At 35.0% G+C, this 14,646-nt stretch overlaps 1 protein-coding gene across 2 annotated transcripts in view; it reads left to right on the forward strand.

The window, feature by feature from the left end:
* The window catches only part of THADA (THADA armadillo repeat containing), a 116,855-nt gene that overhangs the window by 88,467 nt on the left and 13,742 nt on the right, over nucleotides 1–14,646 (forward strand). For both annotated transcript variants that reach the window (XM_026683399.2, XM_087962937.1), the window contains 5 exons: nucleotides 4,255–4,670; nucleotides 4,915–5,036; nucleotides 5,561–5,633; nucleotides 7,705–7,849; nucleotides 11,538–11,669. In XM_026683399.2, the coding sequence (XP_026539184.2) occupies nucleotides 4,255–4,670; nucleotides 4,915–5,036; nucleotides 5,561–5,633; nucleotides 7,705–7,849; nucleotides 11,538–11,669 (888 nt within the window). The remainder of the gene's footprint in view (nucleotides 1–4,254; nucleotides 4,671–4,914; nucleotides 5,037–5,560; nucleotides 5,634–7,704; nucleotides 7,850–11,537; nucleotides 11,670–14,646) is intronic.

The following is a 14,646-nucleotide window of genomic DNA, read 5'->3' on the forward strand; positions in this document are numbered from 1 at the left end:
TAATGAATATATATGTATGTTTTGTGTGTGTGTGTGTATATACTTTAATTAAAATGCATAGCTTTCAATGTCATTTTCTGTCAAGCATAATAAATATTTTTATCTTAACCCCAAATACGTTTTAGCCAGCAGCCCCCAACCTTTTGGGCATCAGGGACTGGTTCCATGGAGAGAGGTTTCTTGCCGGACCAGAGGGGTTGTGGTTTCATGTGCTGCCTGCATCCAACGGATGAGGCTTAGTTTCTTTGTGTGGCCTGGTTTCTGGCATACCGTAGATAGGTGCCAGTCCATGGACTCAGGGTTGGAGACCATATTTTAGGCCCTTTGGTTGTTGAAAATGAGAGTGAACAAAGAAACAATCAGCTGAAAGTTCAAAAGATACATCAGTCTGAGTTATAGATCATTTTAATAATATATTTGTATTATATTCTGTAAAAGGAAGCCATTATAAATACAGTTGAATCAACATACCTACACAAAATAATGAAAACATCTGGTTTGTAAATAGTTAATTGTAACTATGCAACTTAAATAAATATTTACAGTTAGTAGAATGAAATATGTAACTTCCTTTACTAAAATCTATTTAAAAGTTGCCTAAAAAGTTGATAAAAATATTGACATTGTAGAATAGCTTATATTATGTGACCTTTGGTTAAATTTAACAAAAATTTTGAACACAGATCTACCCTAAATATCTAGCTTTTAAAAAAAAAGATCTTTGAATAGAGAAGCAAACTAACACATTCACATGTTTCTCATATCTAAAGCTTATTATAAAGCTTTATTTTCTAAGCTCCATCCTGTGCAATCCTTTTCTATATCTTATTTACAAAGAACCTTTGTACACAACTGCACACTTCTGTTGTTTCTTTAAAAAAGCTATGTAAATGTATAATGCTGTTTTAGTACTTGAACAGGAACCAAATTCAGAAGTTTGGGCCTCTTTTCTTTCAAAGTTTAAAAGGAATTGCAAAGTGAATGTAACTTAAGCTGAAATAATAGTGTGGCTTGAAGTTATTAAACCAAGCCCCTATGCCCTATTTTTCTGAAATCAGAATGTCATTTTTCCAAAAAGGTTTAAATCCCCACTTGAAGAGAAATGAGCAGCTATATTTTCCCAAGTAGTGTTAAGAAGAACAAGGACTGAGAAATAGTTTTTTTAGGAAACTATGGATAACTGGTTGTCCCAAATCAGTCTGGAGCTAGTGACCTTTTAACCTCTGAGGAAAAATAGGGTAAAAGTTACTTACAGATCTTAATACATTCCATATAGTTTGGCTTTTAGATAGCTTTGAAAAATAGGAAAGGATGAAGATGAGATAGGAGGAGTTGTGGTAGACAGATATCCCCATATATTCCTCATCTTAGCAATTATGAAATATGAAAATTATATATTTGTCCCATTAGTTGAGGAGATAGTACTTAAACACTAATCTTGTTTGCCATCTTTCAATGTCTGGAATGTCTTTGGCTTGGATCCTTTTTAAAGGAAATTGAATGTCTTGCAGCTCCTTCTTTAATGGGAGTTTTGTGTTGTCTGATGTCATACTAAAATCCCTCTAGCCAAAGAAAAGATCTGGAAAAAGATATGGACAATATTTTATTAAAGAGCCCACATACTCTTGGCCTCTAAAAGAAAAGATGACATTATTATGTATTTCATCTATTTATAACTATCTTCATTTCTGTGTGAAAATATAGCAAATACTGTGGTATTGTTCAGCTTCTTATTTTGTCTCTAAGAGTAGTCAATGGTTCTGTCAGGTTCAAAATTTTCTGCCCATTTTAATAGTGCTTCAATGATGTTGAAACATTTTGCTGCCACTACTATCAAGAATTTGTTTTATACTGCAAGCACTTTGGACATAATTGGCCTATTTAGGACTATGCTATTAATTTTGTCAACTTGCATATTAAGGGCTGTGATAATTTCCTGTAAGTGTCAGCATTTGATTCTTAATGAATGCATAGTTGGAGGTTTAGGTGTAAATGAACCAATTGTTACATCATGAGTCTTAAAAGGGTTTTTTGTGATTTGTAATTGCAAAGGGCTTCTAAAGTCTTTAATCAAATCTTTATTTTTCCCTTGGTTTCCTATTACAATGTTCAGGGGATCTCATAGTATAGTCTAGCAACCTCTAAGAGATTTGGCCTTAGGAACCAACATAAAATACTACTTTATATTAGCTGCTGTTCTCTGGTATTAATTGGGCAGATTTATTCAGACAAGTAAGCAGATACTGTTTACTGGTTACCTAGTTTGGGTAATGAGATGTCTGCAAGAAAACAGTCAAGCTTAGAGAGCACCAAACACCCCTTATTTCAACCCCAAGTTACAAATATTATCCTTTATTTGTGAGTGTGTGTGTGTGTGTCAGAAATATTCTCCTTTATTGGTGTGTGTGTGTTTGTGTTTGTGTCTGGGGGTGGGGAGAGAGAAGCATTAATCTTCTCTCTTTTCCCCATCTTGGAAAAAAAACATTTTCCAAAGTAGGACCCAGGTTCTTGGAAAGTAATTGGTGGAACTCAAGTTATGAAAGTTATATATTAGTAAGCATATATTACTGGATACTTTCCATGTTGTGATATGCTTGCTAGAAATATCGTAATCCCATCAAAAGTGCAAAGATCAGACAGCTGTTGCGATGGATATGAAAAATAGTTCATGTCTTGAGTTATACTAAATGGCTTAATTGTTTTTAATTTAAAATTTTCTCTGTGTTTCATTGAAGGAGAAAAGATAATAGATAAAAAACATGGTCGCCGATCAAAGTATTTTTCCCCCCAGAAAATGCTTCATTTACAACTAAAAATAACTAGACACAAATATCTTTGTTTAGTATCATAGTTTTTTCCAAGAACTTTAGAATACTATATTAAGAATAATACTTCTTAATTTTCGATAACAAAATGGCTTGCATTCGTATGGATTTTCTTTTGAAAAAAGAATATACTGTTTATGTGAATTTAAATGTCATGCTTTAAATAATTATGTTTCACAATATACATGTACATGCTCATTTTCTTTTCCTAGTTATATTTCCCCTCCCCCTGCAATCTTAACTTTTGCAATATATATGTGGTTTGTTTAAACTGTAGAATAACAATGTGCTGTGCGGTGTTGTATCAAACTTGGTAAATCCTGCTCAGTTCAATTGGTTGTATTTTCAGGTAAGTATGTATGATACTATAATTTTGGTCTGAATACATTAAGTCAGCCTTAGGCAGCATGGTCCCCTTCAGATATGTTTGGACTACAACTCATGAGATTCTTTACCATAATGGCCAATTGTGGAGTCTGCCACTTGACTGAATTGTTAAAGTGTTAGGCGGTGCAGACGATAGTATGGGGTGGTGCTTGTAAAATGTGTCCCTACCACATTCTCCAGTGAGTCGAAGGGAGAATCCAGGCTGGGTAGAGAAATATCTAATGACCAATGGAGCATGCACATCTCCATGGCATGCAAAGAGCACTCAGCAGTTTTGATGGTTGGCCAGCACTTGGTGCCATACAGTACATAATTTTATATACATACACTTTTGATCTTAGGTGAATTGGTATATGCCTATCATAAAGCATTCCAGTGATCTCCTTCCACCTCAGCCATGTTGCGTACACCCCTGTACATTAATTACTGCTGCCATCACTTTGAAACTGGGATCCTAAGTAATGGAAGAAATTTGTTTTCACTAGATCTTCACTGCTGACATAGATTGTGGAGGTGTTTAGTCTCCAGATTCTCAGTCTTCTTGATATCGAGGCGCAAACTGAATAAGATGACTTGTCTAAAGTCATCCAATAAGATTCTGAGACTAAAGGTGGACTAGGATCTGGATCTTCTAGTACCTTGAGCATTACAGCATCCTGGCTTTCATAAATTTATCGGCAACTGACCAGATATTGCAAGATGTAGGACTTTTCAGATGCCTGCCCATTCAGGACACCAAACTAAAAGATTATCAATTGCTATTTGTATACAGCCAATGATATAGCAGCCTTATAAGCAGACTATGTTAACCTTTTCCTTTCCTTACAATGATGGATGCATTCTGATAGGAACAATGAATACACCAACTAAGGCTCACAATCATTTCATTGACTAAATTTATTTGATGTGTTACTTCCCTTTGACCATATGATTGATATGTGTCTAAATAGGCTAGGCATACTTTTAAGTGTTTGTGTGGTAACTGTACCTGAAATTCTCCATATCCTTTCTTATTCTACCACCCTATCTCATTTCATTTCAGAAACAGATATGAACACATTTTGGGGAGAAATTAGCACTATTATTTTGGAGTCTGAACTAGCAACGGGTATCAAGCATTCTCCTGCAGCCCCGGGACTTGCTCAGTTTCTCCAGAGCATCACCAGACTCTTCACCTCTATGTGTTCAGTGATGGCAGAACCTAGATTTGCAAATAGGAATTTCCTTACTAAAAACAATACAATGAAACCAGGTTTGTCAGTTGAATACCTGCTACATTCAAACTTTTGTGAAGTACGTTTATTGGTCTTAGAAACAATCCTGCTATGGTTGAATCAAATGAATGCAAAGCATGTGATGGAAGAAAAAGGAAACATTCTGTTGAATCTACTGTCTGGCTTGGAGGAAACACTTATTAAGATAGCTGTTAAGGAAAAGCATCCTGAATGTTTTTGCAAGGTGACACCCTATTTTTTTCCTTTTTCTTTAGTGCAAATAAGTTACATATAATAAGAATTTAAAATAAAATAAAATTTTGTGCTGGTCTATGCCTGAATAGGGACTAAAGGGTCGTAAAAGGGAAGGGTTTTTAATGAGCATAATAAGCCATTCTCTTTTTCTCTCTCTCAAATTAAATTCCAGTGATATATTCCAATTAGACTCAGAACTGTATTTCCTGTAGCTAATTCTTTTTCTGTAACAGATATTAGAGGCTCTGTATAAAATGGACCTCAGAAATGTGCTTGCAAAGACAGAAGATGCTATAAAGATGAATCCAAGAAAGTTCTTGCATTGGATTATGAATATTGCAAATACTTCTGGCAGGTATACTGTCTTGTCTTTTTGTGTTTGGTTAATCTATATTTACTGGTTGCAGACTGCCTAATGAAAATGAACTTTGATATAGAAAGAGAAAACATTATTTCAAAATATTAATGTAATCTTATACAGGTAGTTTTTCACTTAAAATGATGATTGAGCCTGGAATTACAGTTGTAAGCCATCCAAATTTTTAAATAAGAAACCATGTAACCACATCTGATTTTATAGCCATTCTTTGCATCTCTCATTAAGTAAACACATCAGTCATTAAGCACATCCATTGTCTTCGATGAGCGATTTTTGCCAAAAACTAGGTACAAATACTGGTGTCCAGGTTGTCAATTACCCAAAATGTGATCATATGATCGAGAATTTGGGGGTTAAATATTTGGAAATATTTAATAGATAATGCTTTTAAAGCAATTAGAATGAAATACTGTATTTTTAGCCAGATTGCCTGTTGATTGTGACACTGTTTTTATTAAAGACTTAATTTGGTATATCTCTGTTCACATTTATTTTTACAGCATTGAAATTCAAAGCATATCCCTTAAATTTGCCTCAAATTTGCTTGTACATCTTATACAAAACTGGCAAGAGGTAAGGAAAATGATCTACCAAATATTTGTTCAGTTTTGCTGTGATTAAAAACCAGTCATAATAAATACAAAATTACTTTCTGTAGAATCTTTAAACAAACATTTTTGAAGCATTTAAGTTAATTGATTCATGAATAAACAGCCTGACATTAGGAATTCATTCCTAACACACAGAAACAATACATTGAGGAAGTTTTCTGGATTATTCTAGTGTAAATTTTCACAGAATTGTAGAAAATAGTTCATCTTAGCTTTTATCTTTTACAAGTCAATTTTTAATTGCTGATATGGCTTAATATAATTCTTTTTTTATGGACGCTAAAGTGGTTTTGGATTTTTTTGTACAGGTTTATTTTTTTAATCTATGGAATTGGAAAGACTGAATATTCATTATTGGTTATTTATGTATTATTTATTTATTATTCAAATGTATACAGCAGCTCATTTCATGTATAGCACATGACTCTGGATAGCTTGGAAACAATATATATATTTCAATACAATATTTTAATTAATTATACAAAAGGCAGTTATATAAATGTTTTGAATTAAATAAATAACTTTTAAAACAAATGCATCAAAATATATCAAAAATCATAAATACATACAACTGACAGCTGAGCTAATCCGATTCAACAAACGAATCAGTTCAATTACTGCCTCCACATTCTCCTATATCTGTTAGAAAATCATGTCTTCAGGGCTTTGCAAAAAGTCAGGAGGGTCAGAGCCAATCTGATCCCTGTGTTGGTGATTGGGGAGGGTGTATGGGTGGGGGAGAGATGATTTTCCATGGGATGGTTGCCAGGGCAGATAATAGATATTTCTATTTATCAATACTTTTTTTCTGGTTCCTGCCAGATGAAATTTCCTGACTGGCGGGTCCTGCAACATGCTTCTCCTGCCAGGCCTGATGGGATGATTAGATGTAATGGAGGAGAGGCAATCCCTCAAGTAACCTGCTCCTTATAGTGCTTTATAGGTTATTATTAGCAAATTAAATTGAACCTGGAAGCAAACTGGCAGCCAGTGCAGCTCACAGAGCAAAAGCACAATATGCACAGACTGCAGAACACGCCTAACGAACTGCCCGCATAGCTACATTTTGAACCAGTTAAAACTTCTGCACACTCTTCAAGGACAGCTCCATGTTTAGTCAGCGTTCAAAGTACTAGCACCCGTTCCCCAAACCCACCATGTCCTAGTATATTTATATTTATTGATACTTTTAAACAAGAAGATAAACACTAACACAAACTAATATAAAGTAAGGAAAATGAAAAAAGCAATAAAAAGCAAAAATTGCATGAAAATAAAAAACTTGAAGAAATATAGAAAAGGAAGAAAAAAGATATAAGAAGTGGCGTTTAATATTTTATATTAATATACTTCAGAACAGTTATAAGAACAAATATATTTTAAATTCTCTCTAAAATCACATCAGACTACACTTTTTGTCTATTATCTATCCTATTTAATCATCAAAACCATAAATCACAAATTCATTTTTTTCATTTTTGCACAAAAAGTTTACAAGAGGTTTCCAGTCATCAGATAATATAATGTCTTTTCTCTAATCAAAGAAGTCAATTTATCCATTTCAGCTCCATCTGTCAACTTTACCCATTCATTTCTCCTTAGTAGGTAGTGTTGAATCTTTCCATCTCTGTGCATACAGTAATCTCTCTATATTGAAGTAATCTTCTATTTGTTCCTTGAATATAATATAAATGTTGTAAACTCTTAGCATTTTTGAAAAAAAAATTTTTTTTATTGCTTTTGAGTCATTAGTAATTTCTAGTGACTGCCTGCGGTTTTCTTGGTTAGGATTTCAGAAATGGTTTGCCCTTTCCTTTTTCTGACAGATAGTGAACCACCTTAAATCATCCTTAAGGTGGACCAAGAATTCATGGTTTTATGCTTTCTAGCCGAGAATCTTTAATCAACACACCAGCTGGCTCTTACCAGCTATAATTTGGGTATTAGAAGTTGTCCAGTGCACAAAGTTCTGATTTTGCAGAATTTGGACATCTATTGCAGTCATTTTAATGGCAGTACCAATTGTTTTGTAGGACTTGGAGTCAGAGACAAAACAATGGCTTGAATTAGTTAGTTATTGCTGTGAAGATGAACAACAAACAGATCTGAGATTGGCTGCTGCAGAGATTCTTGTGAGCATTACACCATTTTTCCTGACTGATCAGAAGCTTCCCTTGGGTAAGTAATTAAGCAAAGCAAATAAGCAAAATTTATTTATTTTTCACTCTCATAACCCTAACATAACAATAAAACACACACTGAAATCCATATAGTCTTACAATTTGTGCTTACTTCTTGGGTTAATCTGCTTCTGTATTATTTAAGGTTGTGGTAATCACTTTTAGAATTCTTCATGATTTAGGGTAATTATTTGTGGGATTGCTTACTCCAAATAGTTTGCCCAAGATGAGTTTTCCAAGGGTTCCCATTCCATACAAGGTGCAGTGGGAGGAGATTCATAGGCAGACATTTTCTGTAGGAGCTCCTTCAAGAATTCTTGTCACGGGGAGTTCCAGTTTGCAGCGCTTCGGGGCAGGCAGGAATCCGTGATCGTGCACGGTTTCTGCCTGTGCTCACCGCTGGAGTACCCTGAGCCATCCGGCTTCAGGGCTAGCCACCTCCGTAGAAGGTGGTGAAGACGGGTGATCTGGCAGGGTCGAGAGAAATCGCACCTCTCTTCCCTAGCCGGCTAAACCCCCTTTTCCAAAGGCAGTAGAGCGGCGGTCAGAAATGGCCGTCACAAAGAAGCGCTCAGCCGGAAAAGAAAGTGCAGGAGGAGTTAAGAAGAAGTGAAAGTTTTTTTGCTGATCGGGACAAAGCAACAACGAAGATATCCTGGAACTTAAAATTTGTGAAAGATACATCGTTCCCAGAGATTTACAAGCGGCGAATGGAAGTTAAAAGGGAATGTTCTTTTTTTTCACTCTCCTTCCTAACGTTGACAGCGAACAGAAATGCATGAGAAATCGGAAAAAACCGCTTTGGCATCAATAGGTAAGCTGGATTATTAAATGTTAAAGGGATAATAAGGATTTCTGAACATTTTAAAAAAAAATTTTTTGCTATAAGTGGGAAAGGAGAGGAAAAGAATTGGAGCAGGATTTGGAAGTAAGGAGGAGATTGCCTAGAATTTTAAAGAATCATTAAATACTAACAAGACTTCTAAAAGATACATTTTAACTGGAACTTTGCAACTAAACAGTAACCCCAGAAAGAGAAAGGGAAGAAAGAAGAAAGTGCTAAAAGAAACAGCTTATTTGGACTGTTTGGTGACTTTGGGACTTTTGGAAATTATCTTTGAAGGACTAAAAACACTTGGGTGGTTGTTTTGGAATTTTTTTTTCTTTCTACAATGGCATCAATTGTGGATGAATTGAAAATTGAATTCAATAAATACGAAGAAGAAGAACAAGAAGGGAAAGACTTTCTTGGCACTCTTTTTCAATTCTTAGAAATGGCAATTTGCACCTATGAGAAACTGACTGCACAACAAGATGATTGGGATAAAGAAGAAGCCATCTTTGATGAACAAGTAACTTTATTTGGGGAAGAAAGGGAGAAGGAGGAAAAGAAAAAGGGGACTTTTAGATTTAAAAAAACAACCAAAAAAGAGAAAAATAAGGTGAAAAGTGGATATAATGTTAGAAAACAACAGAAAGGGGGAATACAGAAGAAGAAAAGGGAGGTGGAGAGACAAGGGGGTAAAAAGGGCAGGGAGAAGAAGAAGCAAGGGAGGAAGGAAGGGATGAGAAGCCTCAATGGTGTGGAGCAAGATGTAAAGAAACAAGATTCATTTAGAGATAATGGGTAAAATTTAATTGAAAAAGGGATTCTGCAAAGGTACATAAGATTGTATTGTTATATTTGTACTTAGAAATAATGTTAGAAAATTGGAAACAACATGTGATCAAAAAATGGGATAAAATATTCAGTGTAACTTAGTGAAATTTTTGTGAATAAAAGGAAGGCAATGAAATAAATGAGAGAATTGAAGTAGGAGGAAATGGGAACATTTTAATGATACAATGATTTAAAATATAAGTGATGTGAAATGGGGGGGAAATAACTATGGAAAGTATAAGTGTTCCCATAAAAGTATGATATTCAATTGAAAAGTAATGTGTAAAATGTTTAAGATTTAAATGTATATGAATATTAATGATAGATTTGAATTGGCATGGATAGTTGTTTTAATTATATTACATACTTATAAATTTTTCTTTTTTTAAAATATAATGTGTAACTTTAGAATGTACTAAACAGAATCCCAATGGAAGTTATCTACTATACTGTTATAAATTTAGGGGAAAGAGATAAAGGCGTCATACTCCAATTAGTGTACAGGAGAAATTTTGTTTAAAGAGAAAAGATAAATAGATAGCTGGAAATAGAACAGACAAAGAATAATAAGCATAATGATCTGAACTGAGATTAGGTAAATAAAATAAAACTAAGAAAGTTAAAAGAGGTGAGAAGCTATATAGAAAATGGAAAATGGTAATAAGATATGGAATGGTATATAAAATGAACATGAATTTGAATTTGTGTCTGTATGAAGAGATGTAACCCAGGATCAAGCAGCTTTCAGAAAAGATGTTTTATGTTTTTTATGTTTTATGTTTTGATTGTTCGTGTATTGTCTTTGAAAATTAATAAAATTTGTTTAAAAAAAAAAAAAGAATTCTTATCACCATACAGAAGAGCTGGGCCTTTACTTGTGATAATTAGGAAATTATTTTAAAAAGCAGACCCTTCTAAAGGACATTTGAAACTATGTACTTGAGATGATTGGTGGTGCTACTAATACCATTCTGGATGGATGAAGAAGTGTTTGAGATGAGGTTATTCTTGATTATTGATGTTATTTATTAATTCATGTACTGTTGATATTCTTGTTTTATGGTGCACTCCTTGGATTTCTTTGGATTTGGTGTAAAAACCAGGGTTATTTATTTATTTATTTATTCATTCATTCATTCATTCATTTTCATTCATTCATTCATTCATAAATAAATATGCAGTCAAAATTTATACATATACTCTAGATTTAGAGTAATGTTATTTTAGAATACATGTAGACCTCAACTTACAATCATTCATTCAGCAACTGTTCAAAAATAAAGCAATGAAGAAAGTAGAATTTCAGCCAGTCTGTGAACTAGTGATCAGCAAAAGTGTAAAGCTCAAGTATTTGTGATCTGGGCACATGAGCACCAGGCTCACGGTTATGACATTGCTGCAAATGTCAGATATGTGATTGCCACTTGCAACTTCCATGCTGGCTTCCTACAAGCAAAAGCCCATGATGGGAAAGCCAGCAGGGAAACTTGCAAGTTGCTCTAATTAAGTCAGTTATGCTGCTTTTTCTCCCTAAGGAACCCCAGTAACCCAATCATCCCCAAACTTGCCCACACTTTTCAGCATCCACATGCTGCCCATGCCAGCTTGCCCATAGAATAACCTATTGCCCTGTGCCCATTTCCTGGGACTCTCACCTCTTTTGTTTAATGACTTTCATGGTCTTAGGGTTACAACAGCAAGAGAAACTTCCTGGATTGCCATTGGTAAATGTTGAGGTCATGTGGTATCATGACTTACAAGTGCATCACTTTTCAACAGAAATCCCAGCCCCAATTGCCATCGTAACCCAAGTATTACCTGTATTGGGATATATTTAATAGAAGCCTGCCTTTAACCAGTTGAGACATGCATGGCCATTAGAATAAAAGTCACAAAGGGAAAATAACACATGGTATTCTGAAAATCTGTCTGTTTAGTTTTAATATGTAATGGTTTTAAAAGATATGTTTACTTTATAAACATGTATTTAAATCCAACTCTAACATGTCTTTCTACAAATACTCAGGTCTATCTGACACATTGTTCCTTTGGAGATGTGTTGTTCAGCTGTTGCAGAGTGAAGAACAGATAGTCAGGGATACAGCTGTTGGAGTTATAAGACTAGCTCTATCACAAGAAAATACATTTAGGAAAACAGGTAAGAAATTATTTTTTAGTGATCAATAATTATGACACTGACTTCAGTGAAAGTGCTAGTTTCCTCTTCTTTCTGGGTTGCAGCCAGTCATACCCGGTGCATATTAGATCACTGGTGTCCCCCATTGTGGCCAATCTCTACATGGAAGAAGTAGAAAGCAGAGCCCTAAACTCCTTCACAGGAACTCCACCCCCCACTGGTAGAGATACATAGATGATGCTTGGGTCAAACCACTGGAAGTGGAAGCCTTCACTAAACACATTAATACTGTGGATGGCAACTTGGAAGGAGGTTAGGGAAAATAGACTGATCTTCCCGTGAAGTACACATTAAAGAAGACAGAAGTCTCAATATTGAAGTAAGCAGGACACACACACACCCCAATCAGCATTTTACCTTTTGACTCTCACCATCCACTGGAACCCAAACTGGGAGTAATCAGAACCTTTCATCATTGGGTTGTAAATTTGCCTACCAGCAAGGAGAAAGAAAAAGAGAAAGAAAGAAAAAAAACCCACATACACAAGGAAGCACTCAAAAATTTCCAACTGGCCCTTCATCAAATCCACAAAAAGATCCAGTAGGAGTACTTCCACATCAAACAGAAGAGCAGAACAACAAATGGTGCAATATTGTCATTCCATATCTTGCAGGAATATATGACACAGATTAACCCTAGGTGGTTTCAAGGACCCTCAGAGTGTTAACGCTGACTGTGAAGAGTATAAATCCTTTCCATTCCGCACCAGTTAGTTAGAAGTGAAAAAGCTTCTTGGATGAGAAGTTAAAAAAAGAAAGTCCAGTTCCCTTTTTAAAAGCACCTTTGGGACAACCATGACCTGGATGACTGAGCACCTCCACAGACAGCCAATCATATTTATAAAATAATTTCTTACTTAATTGATTTTATTGTAATCCCTTTATTTGATCGTTGCAAACTGTCCAGAGTCATTTGGTGTGTGTGTGTGTGTGTGTGTGGCTTCCTTATTATCTCCTCCTTCTCCTCCAACTGCCTCCTGTGTGCCCACAGCCTCTTATCCAGAATTTCAAAGTCACATCCAGAACATCTGAAATTGGGCAAGAATATTTTGTGCCACAGGGATTCCTTTAGGAACAAGATTCCTCTGCCCGGTTCCAGTCAATTTTCCTTTGAACTATGAAAGACTTCTTGGAGGCCTTTGCACTTGCAAAGAGCAGTAGTTGCAAAGGGAGAAGAAAGGGAGAGAGAGAGATAGGCTACAAAACTTATATTCTCGCCTAGCCACTGGGCCCAATTCTCCATTTTAGCATGATAATGAAGCTACAGAAAAATATCATTTTAAGTACAGATATTGTTTTTCTTTCTTTGTTTTACTTTATGTCTGGGGGGAAAAAGAGCGAGAAAAAAACAACAACAGTAATAATGCTGCCAATTAAGGAAAAAGAAAAGGGAATGTGTACTATTCACATGTCATTTACTGCTCCTTGTCAATCAGTTCATTAAAAGAACTTGGGAATATATTCAGCAGAATTCTTTGTAAAACTACAGAAAAGATGATAATGAGCAAAATTTGAGAAGTGCAATGTGATCAGGTAAGCAAGTCACGAAGAATTGAATGAATATGAGGAAGCTGATTTATTACATATGGGAAATCATACAATAAAATGAACAGCACATTTTCTTCTAACATGAAATTGAAGTTGCGGACTCTGCCAGTCAAATTGGTAGGATCCAGGATTAGAGTCTTCTCTGCTGTTGCCCTTTGGAACATTCTTCTCCCAGATGTGAGGCCATCACCCCTCCCCTGACCTTTCAGAAGTGTCTAAAGACTGGCTCCTATGGATTACATGGACAGTGGTTGGTTCTTTTTGTGTATAGCTGCAAGGAGAAGAGAAGAGTTTATTGGTGACAATATTGTACAAATTGCCATCCCCTCCTTGTTTTTGATTCATATTTTTGTCAGTTGATGCCTGCAATAAATGCAAATATGCATGTTCTTAACAGTATTAAAAATTAAGGTGGTACAGAGAATTCATAAATCTCCTTCACTTTAGCAAACAGCTTGTCCTGCTGTTATAATAGATCCTATGCTCATTTTTGATATGTGATTCAGAATAAGAGTACTGTACATTAAAAGCAAGCATCAGCTCCAAGGATGAAACATTATGATAAACTAAAAAGTTGTTGCAATTAAGTTGCTTTTTTCTGCTAGTTTTTTAAAAGCATTAGCTAGATGTATGGAAATCACACTTGCAACTCATGACTTGATAACATCCTTTGTAGTTGGCAGTGATGAATTCAAGGGCCTATGTCTAACATCAGAGATTTTCCTATCTTTCCTTCAAGTGATTTACTAGAACTTCGAAGGGTGTGTAAGTGTAAAAACTCTCTGCTCAAATAGACGTTAAAGACTAAATAAGAATTTAAAAGGGGAATTTAAATAGATGTATAGATTAAGACTTAGAGAACTTGAAAAGACAGTCATGGCTCTTCTTTTGTATTCTTTAACTGTTATCAGATTAATAGGTCAAATCTATCAAGGCATGATTCTAATGTCTGAAGAAGCTTGACCAAATAAGTTTTTATGGAGTTCTTGATGTTCTCTGAGCTTGGATGTTTGGTTGTAGACATTTTATTACCCCATTAGGTAATGTCATCAGTGCTGATGACTGTGAGTTTTGCTTTCTGTTTATATATAGTAGCTTACCTTGCCAGAATTAGAGGGGATATAGTTTTTCCTTAGGAGTTCCTTAATTGGATATTGTTTTCACTCTGATTGTCTAGTGTTGATCCCTATTTATTTGGGTGTGGGCAGCTAAAATGATGGTCTTTTTGTTTCCTTAGCTTTATAATTATCTCTTTTGACATGTAGATGACAAACAACCAAGCAGAAAACAGTATCCTAATCAAGAAAGTAATTAAGATTACAAGTACTAATCAAGATCATAAATACCCCAATGAGTATTTCAAAAGTTAACCAATGGGCAGTAAACCTGT

This window comes from Notechis scutatus, chromosome 1, assembly GCF_049901735.1.
Source record: "Notechis scutatus isolate UNSWTSFEM ecotype Mainland chromosome 1, rNotScu1.2, whole genome shotgun sequence".
NCBI classification, from domain to species: domain Eukaryota; kingdom Metazoa; phylum Chordata; class Lepidosauria; order Squamata; family Elapidae; genus Notechis; species Notechis scutatus.